The sequence below is a fragment of the Ovis canadensis genome, chromosome 2, assembly GCF_042477335.2.
Source record: "Ovis canadensis isolate MfBH-ARS-UI-01 breed Bighorn chromosome 2, ARS-UI_OviCan_v2, whole genome shotgun sequence".
NCBI classification, from domain to species: Eukaryota; Metazoa; Chordata; class Mammalia; order Artiodactyla; family Bovidae; genus Ovis; species Ovis canadensis.
Genome location: NC_091246.1, coordinates 234,678,376 through 234,691,388, shown reverse-complemented (window position 1 = coordinate 234,691,388; position 13,013 = coordinate 234,678,376). Strand labels below are relative to the sequence as shown.

Here is a 13,013-nt window from a genome sequence, read left to right as displayed (position 1 = left end):
TTTGATCATGGAACGATTTTCCTTTGTCCTGTTGATGGATTGTTGTGTTTCCTTTAGACAGAGGCAACTCTTCTCAGCCTTCCAGAAGAAAGAGGGAGCTATTCTCCAATCTGAGGCTGACTTTGCCCTGCATTTTGCTGGAGTGAACCTCTGAATTCAGTCCATCAAGCTGTTGTTTTTATAATGCTTCATTCTAGTGCCCTCCTTTTCATGTTCCTTTTAGGACCAATGGGATTCCCAGGGCCACAGGGGCCACCTGGAAGTCCTGGGCCACCTGGAGACAAAGGTTTACCTGGACCTCCAGGCAGACGAGGGCCTTTGGGTCCTCCGGGTAAGCTTCTAATGCCTAATCATCTCCACCTAGCCTACATGGAGTGTTTTTTAAAAAATATTTACTATGAGGGTTATCTTTCAGAAAGTAATTATTCTGAAATTATCAGTAAATTCTAGTAAGTTAAGCTCTTTTTTATAAAGATTATGTTTATCTCAAGCTGCAAGACAGAGTCTCAGGTTTGGAAAACTTACCTATAATTAGAACAAGTGAGTGTGAAAGTTAGGAGTTGGTTTTATATATACTATTTCTAAGGTAAATAAACCCTTGTTCCTTCACATGAGATTCAAAGACAGACTTGATTGTTGTACGTGAACATCATATACTTAATTCTTGTCTCCGAATTCCCTACCATTAATTTTTCTAGATGTTTTATTTTAATGTTTCTTGTCAAGTACATTAGTTTCTATGAAGATGAAACTAATTGATTTTTCAGCTCTATAGACAACAGGTTTTCATCAGAAAGTCAAAAGAAGCCGAGGAAGAGCTGGAAGGGCACACATGTGTCTCTGAGATTGGCAGAAGTCACATCTTTCAGGACCCTAAGTCACTATGACAGCAGTGTGGTGTCAGTTCTGAATATTTTGCAATCTCTTAAATTAGCACTCTAGTCCAAAGAGTAAGAAAACTCTACTGCTTTTTGATGGACCACAGAACAACACGATGAAGAACTGCTATGATTCCTCTTGTATTTCCTTTCTGTGAATACTCTACAAAACTCGGCAAATTAATATGGAATTTCCAGAAGCCTTTATAAGGACAGGATTTTTCCATACATTAAATCAGAGCATATTTGTCGTAAGAAACCAACCCGAATTTTATATTGTGCAAGAGGGTTTCATTTCAGGTCTCTCTAGATATGAAAACTTCATTCATCATAGCCGTTCTTGTCAGTAACAGGAATGTGGACTTTTTATGTACATAAGATGCCGTCATTCTGCTTGCTGTCTATGCTGTCTATGCAAATTATTATTTGCCTTCTCAATCTATTTCACTTTTGTCCTAACTTACATGTTTATAATCTCTTTCCACCTTATGAAAATCGCTGTGTGGCCTCACATTTTTGGCTTTGGACCTCTCCAGGTTCCAGAGGTAAGCATTGCTATAAGATGAATAATTTCCTTTAAATCTTGTTTCCAGTCATTTTCATACTTGCTTTTTTTCACTGTATTTGTGAGGGCAACTTTGTTCAATTTTTTAGATGGGGTGCTGTAATTATATTAGGTTTTAATGCTTCTGTTCCTCATTACAGATATAGTAGCCCTATATTAGAGTGTCCCAGTGCTGAACCTCCTTAGAGGTTGTCAAGGCAGTGTAGAGACTCGGCTTATATAATTCAGTTCAGGCACAGGGTATGAGCTTTCTCTGTGAGATGCTACAGTAGATACTGCTGCAAGTTTCCTTTCTAAATTCTGCAATATGAATACAGAGAACATTCCTAAAATAAACAATATCAACAACATGAAAAGATGGGTCCTGACCACCCAGTAAGGGACTGTGACAAGCCTTTCCCATCACACTCGAGGCCCATTTTCAACAAGCAAGTTCCTTTGTGCGTTAAAATGAAAATGCCATTCTTTTCAACTAAGTGTGCACTTAATCCTCTACAATGCAAAAGTAACATATGATTTTGTGTCTGGCATTTTCAAAGAGAATAAAAAGAGTTTCTCAAAAGAGGGAAAGAAAAACCCTGAATGTGGGCATTTGTTCTTTGCAGGCAACTGTTATTAACCCCAAGGAATGTTGCCCTGAATACAGATGCCATATATTATTTTTAGGGCCCTTAGAGGAGATGCCTCAGCCCCTTTCTTTCAGCTTCTGGTTTGTCAAAAAGTAAAGAAAAAGCAAAATCAGAATTTTAAGAAATTTTGCTGCTTTTAGTGTTTATATTTTAAAATTGCTGCTGTATATTTAATGTTTTCACTGCAGTCTTTTTAATGTCTGTGACTATAGTCACAGTATATACTATGACTCACTAGACGATAGCATCAACATCCTAAATATAAAGTACCAGCCAAATACCCAGCCCTGCCTTTACTTACCTGCTTTCACTCCACCTCCACTGGTGAATTTCCACCATAACTCACCAGATTATCTAGGAAGAATAAGATCTATACCTCTCTCAACTCACCCAGAGTAAAAAAGCCAAGTTTTACATTAAACTATTCATACTGTAAAAAGACCTCTAACTTGGTGTTATTTGTGGTTTCATACAATATTTTCCAGGAGGTTAAATTCCAAACTGCTTATAGCATTCAAGTCCATTTTCCACAGGCACAGTTACTATCATGTAGACTCCATTGCCATTATGGCCAGGTTTTCTAGGATTTTCTCACTGCTTTATCATTGTTTTTTATTTTATTTGGCACATTCGTATGAATTTTAAGACAACGATAACTAATGAAGGGTGTGCTCTACAATATGTTGCATTTCTTAGAATTCAGCACGTAGACGTTCAGAGTCCTTAAGGAGGGCAGTATGGGGTGGGGGTGAAGAGCACAGTTTTGGATACAAGGTGTCTTGAATTTTAATCTAGACTATGGAGAAGGCAATGGCACCCCACTCCAGTACTCTTGCCTGGGAAATCCCATGGACGGAGGAGCCTGGTAGGCTGCAGTCTATGGGGTCACGAAGAGTCAGACACGACTGAGTGACTTCACTTTCTCTTTTCACCTTCATGCATTGGAGAAGGAAATGGCAACCCACTCCAGTGTTCTTGCCTGGAGAATCCCAGGGATGGTGGAGCCTGGTGGGCTGCCATCTATGGCATCGCACAGAGTAGGACACGACTGAAGCGACTTAGCAGCATGTCACAAACTGGCTGCATGACATTTACTTGTCAATAAATAAATGTCATTTATTTCCCTGGGCCTGAGTTTTCTTCCCTGTAATATTCTAATGACAGCAGCACACACACACAGCCTGGGTGGGAACATTCAGTCATAAACCATTTAGCATGGGATCTGATGCATGTTGAGCTCCGCTGGTGGCTCAGATGGTAAGGAGCCCACCCGCAAGGCAGGAGACCTGGGTTTGATCCCTGGATTTGGATTGGAAAGATGCTCCTGAGAAGGGAATGGCTATCCACTCCAGTATTCTTGCCTGGAGAATCCCAAGGACAGAGGAGCCTGGCGGTCTACAGTCCGTGGGGTCCCAAAGAGTCAGACACAACTGATTAACACTTTCACTTCTCATGCATGATAAAGCATCCACTTGGTGTTATCGGTCGTCATTTTTGCTTCAGTTTAGTTCAGTTCAGTCACTCAGTCTTGTCTGACTCTTTGCAACCCCATGAATCGCAGCACGCCAGGCCTCCCTGTCCATCACCAACTCCTGGAGTTTACTCAAACTCATGTCCATCGAGTCAGTGATGCCATCCAGCCATCTCATCCTCTGTCGTCCCCTTCTCCTCCTGCCCCCAATCCTTCCCAGCATCAGTCTTTTCCAATGAGTCAGCTCTTCACATGAGGTGGCCAAAGTATTGGAGTTTCAGCTTTAGCATCAGTCCTTCCAATGAACACCCAGGACTGATCTCCTTTAGAATGGACTGATTGCTTAGAGCTATTATTTCTTGTCCTTTGTGGAATGATTGCAGGGAGACTGAATGAAGATTTAGGGGGAAAAAACTGTCATAAGAGATGTGAATGTAACCAAGAATAAAAAAATGTCAACATTTAGGGCTGCAATTCTCAAAGTGAGATTCCCATATCAGTATCATTGAGCTCATCCAGGCACTTATTAGAATATGCAAATTGCTGCCTCTACTGATTCAGAGACTCAGGGCTCTAACAAGCCTGAGAGACAGTCATGATGTATTCAGGTCACAGCTGCATCTTTCCAGTGGTGCTTCTTAGCCTGGGCGAATAGTGGAATCATCTGGAGGGTTTAAAAAATTATTGATGCTTGGATTTCACTCACACAAATTCCTTTTTAATAATCTAGATGGGGTGCTGGCAGTAGTACTTTTTTTTTTTTTTTTTTTTAGTAATTAGTACAAGTTTATTGTGCACATGCCAAAAAGGCTCTGCAAACCAAGAGCATTCAAACTAACATGTAGAATGAGGCTCAGGGGTATATTGTTCTGAAGTAGCTTATTAGTGAAAAAGCAGTGGTGGTTTATTCTTCACAGTAGTACTTTAAAAAAAAATTGGACTACAGTTCCTTTACAACAAAGTAAATCAGCTATATGCATACATGTATCCCCTGCCTCTTGGACTTCTCACCCCATCACCCATCCCACCCACCTAGGTCATCACAGGGCACCAAGCTGAGCTCCTTGAGCTATATAGCAAGTTCCCACTAGCTATCTGTTTTACGCATGGCAGTATATATACCTTAATACGTCAATCCCAGTCTCCCAGTTCATTCCCTCCCTGCCCCGTGCTCACATTTCCCTTCTTTATGTCTGCATGCCTGTTCCTTGCCTGCAGATAGGTTCATCTGTACCATGTTTCTAGATTCCACAGCAGTATTTTTGAAAAGCTCTGCGGATGGATTTATTGTACAGTCAAGCTTGAGGTCACTGCCCAGGCCACATCCTGTACCAATTAAACCGCTATTTCTGGGATGGGGCCCAGATACCTGAATGTTTATAACTCTCCTGGATAATTTCAACATGCACTCAAGGTTGAAAATCACTGCTGCCTCAGTGCCACTCGCCATCCTGAAATCATGTCTCCTTTGGTAGCAGACACTCTGGAAACCCAGCTGGCTGCAGTGTAGATGGCTGAATTAAAGCAATGTTAAGCTGAGTGTGAGGAACCCACCAGGACCTCTCCCCATGCCACCTGTGGCCAGCACCTAGTAAGAAATGGCCCAAAGATGGCAAATCCTGTGAAGTTCACCCAACGGTCACTGCCTCAGCCAGATTTCACTATTTCCTACCTTTGCTTCCTCTAAAATCCCATTCAATCATTCATTTAGTCACTCAACGAAAAGTTTTGGAGAAGTTTGCCTGCCCCACATAGTGAGCAAGACAAAGTCCTGCCTTCACAAAGCTGACATTGGATGGCTGAACATTCTTGCTAACATTCCAATGTGGTGTCAGAATCCCACCCAAATTGCAGAAGGCACTGGTTCATAAGCATTTGAACCCTTTATACAGGTGGTGATTCCAATTTCAGGTGAGCCTGGGCCCCCAGCAGACTTGGATGCCTGCCCCCGAATCCCAGGGCTTCCTGGGGTACCAGGCCCGAGAGGACCGGAAGGAACCATGGGGCTTCCTGGCATGAGAGGCCCACCGGGACCAGGTATGAACCTCACTCTGATTTCTGACATTGAAGATTGCTGAAATGAAAATCTGGGTGTTTGCTATGTAGGTTTTTGTATGGAGCCTAAACAACTCTTGGGAATCAAGCATGAAAATCTCCTTCGCCTTTAACATTTTTTCTACAGTTATCCAGAGGTTTAATTGTGTAGTAGGGGGATCTATGGGCTTCCCAGGTGGGCCCAGTGGTAAAGAACCCACCGGCCAATTCAGGAGACATAAGAAACCAGGGTTCCATCCCTGGGTCAGAAAGAGCCCCTGGAGGAGGGCATGGAAACCCACTCCACTATTCTTGCCTGAGAATTCCATGGACAGAGGAGCCTGGCGGGCTACAGTCCATGCTGCTGCTGCTGCTGCTAAGTCGCTTCAGTCATGTCCAACTCTGTGCGACCCCATAGACGGCAGCCCACCAGGCTCCCCCGTCCATGGGATTCTCCAGACAAGAACACTGGGGTGGGTTGCCATTTCCTTCTCCAATGCATGAAAGTGAAAAGTGAAAGTGAAGTCACTCAGTTGTGTCCGACTTGTAGCGACCCCATGGACTGCAGCCCACCAGGCTCCTCCATCGTGGGATTTTCCAGGCAAGAGTCCTGGAGTGGGGTGCCATTGCCTTCTCGGGCTACAGTCCATAGGGTCACAAAGAGTCAGCCATGACTGTAGCGACTTAGCATGCATGCACGCAATGGGGTCTACAGTATCCCTTCTATTTTTAGGGGAACACCTATTTTAACTTTTACCCTTGGGTGGCTTTTGGACATAAGGTTCCCCCCACCCCCAAGAAATAATTATCTTCCTAAATTATTTATTTATTTGGCTGTCTCAGGTCTTAGTTGTGGCATGCAGGCCTAGTTGCTCCATAGCATGTGGGATATAGTTCCCCAGCCAGGGACTAAACCCATGCCCCATGCATTGCAAGATGAATTCTTAACCACGGGACCACCGTGGAAGTCCCTGGACACGAAGCTTTGAAATCTCTTAGCATCACTGAGTAAATGCTCTACGAGTAGTCATTATTAGGTGTTGATTTGATCTTGAATTAAAAACTGTTGAATTGGGGCTCAGTGGAGCAGAAACAGCCTATAAGAAGGAAGGAGGAGGTGTATTTCTTGGAAGAGGAAGAGGAAAGAGGGGGAGGGTCACTCTCAATTCTGGCAAAGATGGCCTTATTCACCTAATGGACATGGGCATTGCTCAGTCATTGTCAGGAGGGCAGGATTCTTAAGTATTTAAACCAAACCATCAGTTCCTAACACTGTGTGAGAGGTGGTGACCAAAACCATCCTGTGAAAAGGAAATGCAAGAAGGCAAAGTGGTTGTCTGAGGAAGCCTTACAAGTAGCTGAGAAAAGAAGAGAAGTAGAAAGGCAAAGGATAAAGGGAAAAATGCACCCAGCTGAATGCAGAGTTCCAGAGACTAGCAAGGAGAAATAAGAAAGCCTTCTTAGTGAACAAAGCAAAGAAATAGAGGAAAACAATAGAACGGGAAAGACTAGAGATCTCTTCAAGAAAACTGGAGATACCAAGGGACGGTTTCACACAAAGATGGGCACAATGAAAGACAGAAATGATATGGACCTAACTGAAGCAGATGATATTAAGAAGAGCTGGCAAGAATACACAGAAGAACTGTACAAAAAAGATCTTAATGACCCAGATAACCATGATGGTGTGATCACTCACCTAATGCCAGACATCCTGGACTGTGAAGTCAAGTGGCCCCAGGAAGCATTACTATGAACAAAGCTGATGGAGGAGATGGAATTCCACTAAGCTATTCCAAATCCTAAAAGATGATGCTGTTAAAGTGCTGCATTCGATATGCCAGCAAATTTGGAAATTTGGAACCCTTATAGGTTTGGGTCATCTTTCCTTTTCTGAAGGAGATTCTTTCAGCAGGGTGAGCGGGACATTAAGGAAGACCCTGAGTTTGGTTGTGAAGGATCAACTGCCCCACAGAAGTACCACCTCTGCTTAAACCACCTCGAGTTTGGTTGTGAAGGATCAAACTGCCCCACAGAAGTACCACCTCCACTTAAAATAATATGGTTTTCTTCCTGTTTTCCATCAAGACCTCTTTCATTTCTGAGCTGATCTTGTAGCCAACTGCTGCAGCTGAGATCTACAGAGGAGAAAATGAACTTCTGGCTCCTTCCTGCCCGATCTGAGTGGGTAATGGCCACACCAAGTAAAACTTGTATCTGTTAAGAACCCTGGATAACAGAAGGTCTAATGCTTTTCTCCTCATGCGTCTCATTCATCTCTACAATGATCCTTCCCACGTGGCCCTCAAAGGCTGAGGCTTCCTGTGATGAACTCAAAAGTGGTTTCCGTTCTGGATTGAACTGTTACTGTCACACTGACATTCCCTACATCCTGTTTGGGAGCGTTTATCTTCAACACCTGACCCTCTCAGAGGAGGGACTCCATCTGACAGCGCTGGGCTTTCAGATGTAGGTCTGTTCCTGGCACAATGGTAATGAATCTGCCTGCCGATGTAGGAGACACAGGTTCAATCCCTGTGTCAGGAAGATCTCCTGGAGAAGGAAATGGCAACGCACTCCAGTATCCTTGCCTGGGAAATTCCATAGCCAGAGGAGCCTGGTGGACTACAGTCCATGGGGTTGCAGAGTCAGACTCCACTGAGCACACGTTTGTTTTTCTGTTCTTGCGAACAAGTTCCAGATGAAAAGCTCTGCGCCTACATGTCAAGTTAACAGAAGCTTTCCTTCCAGGGGCTCGGAAAACGTCATCCGCTTACAATTTCCATTTGTCTTCCTCGAAAGGGAGCAAAGCCCATATTGTAACATCTGGTTGGGGGAGGCTTTTCCAGATGGCCCATGGGCTTGCTGCATGTGGGGACTTGGGAAGAAATGGCTCCTGCCTTCTCTGCGATACACCTGTTTGTTTGCTGGCCCGTTAACCTTGGGTAGCCCTTTCCCGAATCACCCTGTGGCCATGTGTTGGAATCATGTCTTTGGATAGGAAAGAAGAGAATGTTCTGAGCTCACCGCAGGGCCCTAGGTTCCTTCCAAACTAACAGATACTCTCTTTGATGCTGGTGGAAAGAGAGCAGGGCCATCTGGAAAGAGGCGTTTGCCTAGTTAGACAGGGAGGGGCATCCCTCCCCTCACTAGGGAGGAGGAGAGGGGTTCCTTTCTCACTCACTGAGTGATGACCATGTAAGAACACAGCCCAGGCGTGCAGCACGTTCCAGGAGAATTTATGATCCAAGAGGCAAGGGAGTGACATGACAGCGCCCCAAAAGCCAGGAGCACCCCTGATGCCCACATCGAACGCACTGCAACCAACATCGGTTATGGGGGCTGCTGGTTGTGCGACAAAAAGAGGAGGTTTGTGGAGGCCAGTCAGGCAGGGGATGCAAAATGTAAAGGTTTGGGAGGCATGCATTTCAGATGGCTCTAAGTGGGGGGGCTGTGTGAGAGGGGAGTCGAGTGAGAGGTCTGGTCCCCTGAGTGCTTCAGCCCCTCCTCCATTCCCTCAGGGGGCTCCCGCTGCCTCAAAGAACATAGCCCAGCGCGGAAAAGTGGGGCAGTTCCTGGAGTGAAGCCTCTTTGACGTAATGATTGGTTTTAGGCTGATTTATGGCAGAAAGAGAGAGAGATTGCCAAAGAAGGACAATGGTTGAGGAAGGGAGAGAGATTAGACACTGTAAACCTCGAGGGGCTAGTAATTCAGATAATTACGGTAAGGGCTGTAAGCTCTCCCACAGGCAGCGACCAAATCTGCTTCCCAGTCCAAAACAGATCACTGCTGATGAATTAATGCCTTGGCCAAAATAAACCAAACACTTAAAGAAAGGACTGCTCAAGTCTCAGGATGACAGCTAGCTCCCAGGGCCCCAGGGAGCACTCCTGAGCCCTGTGGCTTGTCCCGAGCGCGGGACTGGTGACACCTGGCACAGCCTGTGCACTTGGCCTGCTGGGTCCATGTCCTCTGCACATGTGACCCTCACCGTGGCCTCTCTGAGCCTCCATCTCCCCACGTGGTAGCACCTAGTCATGTGGCTGTGTTTAGACTGAATCAGAGAATTTTACATAAAAAGATTACCCTGCTTCCTAGTGCCTTGAACCCTCCACAAACAGCTGGTCTTTAAAAGTTGCTTCTCTTGTTTTAAATTTAACCTGACTTTCTCTCAGATGAATGCTGTTCAGTTGTATTCATTCCTCCATTCAGGCTTCTAAAGCATCATTATTAAGGAAAATATTTAATGACAAAAGCCATAGATGTTCAGTGTAAAAAAACAAAAAGAAAAACCCAACCAGGTCCAAATATAAGACTATGAAGAAAACACCTTGCTCAACACCTTGCTGGTCTGGCTTCAGATCCTGGCTCTGCCCATTCCTGGCTCTTTGGCCTTAATTGGTTAAGTTTCTTGACCTCTTGGAGTCTAAATTATCCCAACTGACAAGTAGAGGTGGAGAAGGCAGTGGCAACCCACTGTAGTACCCTTGCCTGGAAAATCCCATGGATGGAGGAGCCTGGTAGGTTGCAGTCCATGGGGTCACGAAGAGTCGGACACGACTGTAGCGACTTAGCAGCAGCAGCAGCAGCAGCCGCCAAGTAGAGGTGGTATAATCCCAACTTCACATACCTGCAAAATGAATGAGCTAATGCAGGTGTGTCCAGATGGGAGGTCCAGGCTGCCAAGTGGAATTCAGGAAGTAAATGCTAGCCTAGCAGGTGTCACGTCATTGTCACCATTGCTGTTGTGAACTTTCCTGCAGGGTGCAAAGGAGAGCCTGGGCTGGATGGCAGGAGAGGTGAGGATGGCCTCCCAGGGTCCCCTGGGCCTCCGGGACATAAAGGGGACATGGGAGAAGCGGGCTGTCCAGGAGCACCAGGTAAAGGGTTTCCATTTCTCTTCTTTTCTCTGGCCCAGTGAATCTGAGAACTGTGTACAAGGTCCCTGGCCTCTCAAGCGTTTGCCTTAGATACCAACTCACCAGGCTTTAGGGAGACAAAGCAATAGGAGCAGGAAAGAATGGACTCCCCACGTTCTAACTGATACTTGACTATCATAAAAACGGGTCAAGGCCTTATGTCCATTACTCTTCCAAAGCACTATTCATTATCATAAAAGGCTCAGCCATTTCTGCTGTTCACTTTCCCAATGTGAGCCTGGCATGGTTGTACCACTGAGAGACTGTACTGAAGATCTTAGGGCCAGCAGGGGTGGTCTTACGTCTATAACTGGCTGAATCACTTGTCTCTGGTTTTCTGAGTTCATTCCTCTTATCATACAGCCATCAATACATTTTGTTGTTCAGTTGCTTAGTTGTGTCTGACTCTTTGCTGACCCCATGGACTACAGCATACCAGACTTCCCTGTCCTTCGCTGTCTTCTGGAATTTGCTCAGACTCATGTCCATTGAATCGATGATGCCACTTAAAAAGAACACAAGGCTTTTCTTTAAAAATACTTGAGAGTGGGCCTTCGGTGAAGGCAGATAAGACCCTTTAGAATATAAATCTGAAATATAACTCATCAAGCAATATGTTAGGGCCTGAAGACTCCCAGATACAATCTCCTCTGTGGAGACTATTTGGCAGTACCAGGTTAGTAATGAGAAGCAGGTGAAGAGGTGTGGGGGAGCTGGGATGCTGAGGAAGGGGCCTCAGTCTGAAAGCAGAGATTGGCTTCTGCTATGTGGAAATTGTGGCCACGTAGGAGTGTGGGCCCTCTGTTCCCTATACCCTGCTTTTCTAGTCTGAAATCTTAACTAATCAAATCTTTGTAAGTCAAACAAAACACATGAGCAGGCCTGATGCAGCCCACAAGCTACCAGGTTGTAGCCTCTGGTTTACAGCATAGATGAGAAGAGCTGCCAGTCTTCCAGAAACAAAAGCTTTTAACAAACACCTTTTTTAAAGGTGTCAAAGCCTAACTCCACCCTCTGCTTTTGGCAATTAGAAGTAGCCACTGACCTTCTTCAGTAGGTCACCCCCTTAGAGAGGCCAAAGGAGATGTCCCTGCTCATATTCTGTATAGCTGTTCATTTCCCACCAGCCAGTTAGAGATCTAGAATTTGGGCTTCTTCCACCTCCCTTTCTTTTAAAATAAAAGATTCAAAGCCAAACATATGGGCCTCCCTGGTGGCTCAGCAGTAAAGAATCCACCCGGCAATGCAGGAGACCCAGCTTCAATCCCTGGGTTGGAAAGATCCCTTGGAGTAGGAAATGGCAACCCACTCCAGCATTCTTGGTTGGGAAATCCCATGGACAGAGGAGCCTGATGGGCTATACAGTCCCTGGGTTGCAAAGAGTCAGACACGACTTGGCAACTAACCAATAATCACAATGGATTCTAAACCCTTGTCCTTCTTAGAATGGAACGGACAATATGAGAGAACCATGGAATGAGTCTGGGAGGTATCAGACAGACCAACTTTTGAGAGTCACCTTTTCAGATAGCAGACTCCTAATCTAGTTGGAAAAGTCTGGGAGGTCCCATGCTGGCTGTTATTACCTCATCGTTCTTCTCAGCACTTACCGTTTATTAAGTATTTCATAGTTTACCTTTTCATTATGCTTATTGCTTGTCATTTCTCCTCTTCAAGTAGAATGTAAGCTGTAGGAGGGCAGGTATTTTCAGCTGTTTCTGGGCTGATATAACCCAAGCAGCTAGAAGTTGCTAAACCGTGTGCTTGTTGAGTGAGCTGTTGGGGTGCATTGCAGCTGTGTGAGGGGAACATTCCTCTCTGTTCTCTGAGTACTTAGCATAGCACCAGACAGAGGTACTTGGAAATATCTGTTAAACTTAACTCCCTAAACCACCTTTCTTTATGTTTCTTTATTCTTCCAGGCCCTCCTGGGCCCGTAGGGGACCCTGGGCCTGTAGGGTTTGGCCCTGGATACCTCAGTGGCTTCCTCCTGGTTCTCCACAGTCAGACGGATGGAGAACCCACCTGCCCCATGGGCATGCCCAGGCTCTGGACTGGGTATAGTCTGCTATACCTGGAAGGACAGGAGAAAGCTCACAATCAAGACCTAGGTACGTAGACAGCACATGGTCACCCAGGTTCGTTGCTTATGAGCAAAACTTTTGGGTTAGTTTCATGGATTCATCAATATCTTAAATGATCACTCATCTTCTATGAGATGTTTTTTTCTTTTTCAACTACCATGCTAATTCTCAACTAATTCTGTTACATCTATGACCCTGTGAGGTGCCAAGAAAGCTCATTCTAGCTATATCATTATTATATTTTTATTTCTAATTTTAAGTACTAATTATTATAAAATTTTAAATGATAATTATGAAAATTTTATAAATATTTTAAATTATAATTATTATAAAATAAAATTATAAAATAATTATTTTATAATTTAGGTTACTTATAATTTTAATAATTATTATAATCTGACTACATATTAATAGTTTAAAAATAATTCTTCC

At 44.5% G+C, this 13,013-nt stretch overlaps 1 protein-coding gene across 6 annotated transcripts in view; it reads left to right on the top strand.

Annotated features, from left to right (window-relative positions):
- The window catches only part of COL4A4 (collagen type IV alpha 4 chain), a 149,007-nt gene that overhangs the window by 131,158 nt on the left and 4,836 nt on the right, over positions 1-13,013 (top strand). For 3 of the 6 annotated variants that reach the window (XM_069578392.1, XM_069578393.1, XM_069578391.1), the window contains exon 42: positions 224-465. In XM_069578392.1, coding sequence (XP_069434493.1) covers positions 224-450 — 227 coding nt within the window. In that variant the 3' untranslated portion in view covers positions 451-465. Of the gene's footprint in view, positions 1-223; positions 466-1,414; positions 1,424-5,435; positions 5,581-10,341; positions 10,459-12,419; positions 12,609-13,013 lie in introns of those variants that run through there. The other 3 variants (XR_011254685.1, XR_011254686.1, XM_069578394.1) reach the window with 2 other exon arrangements.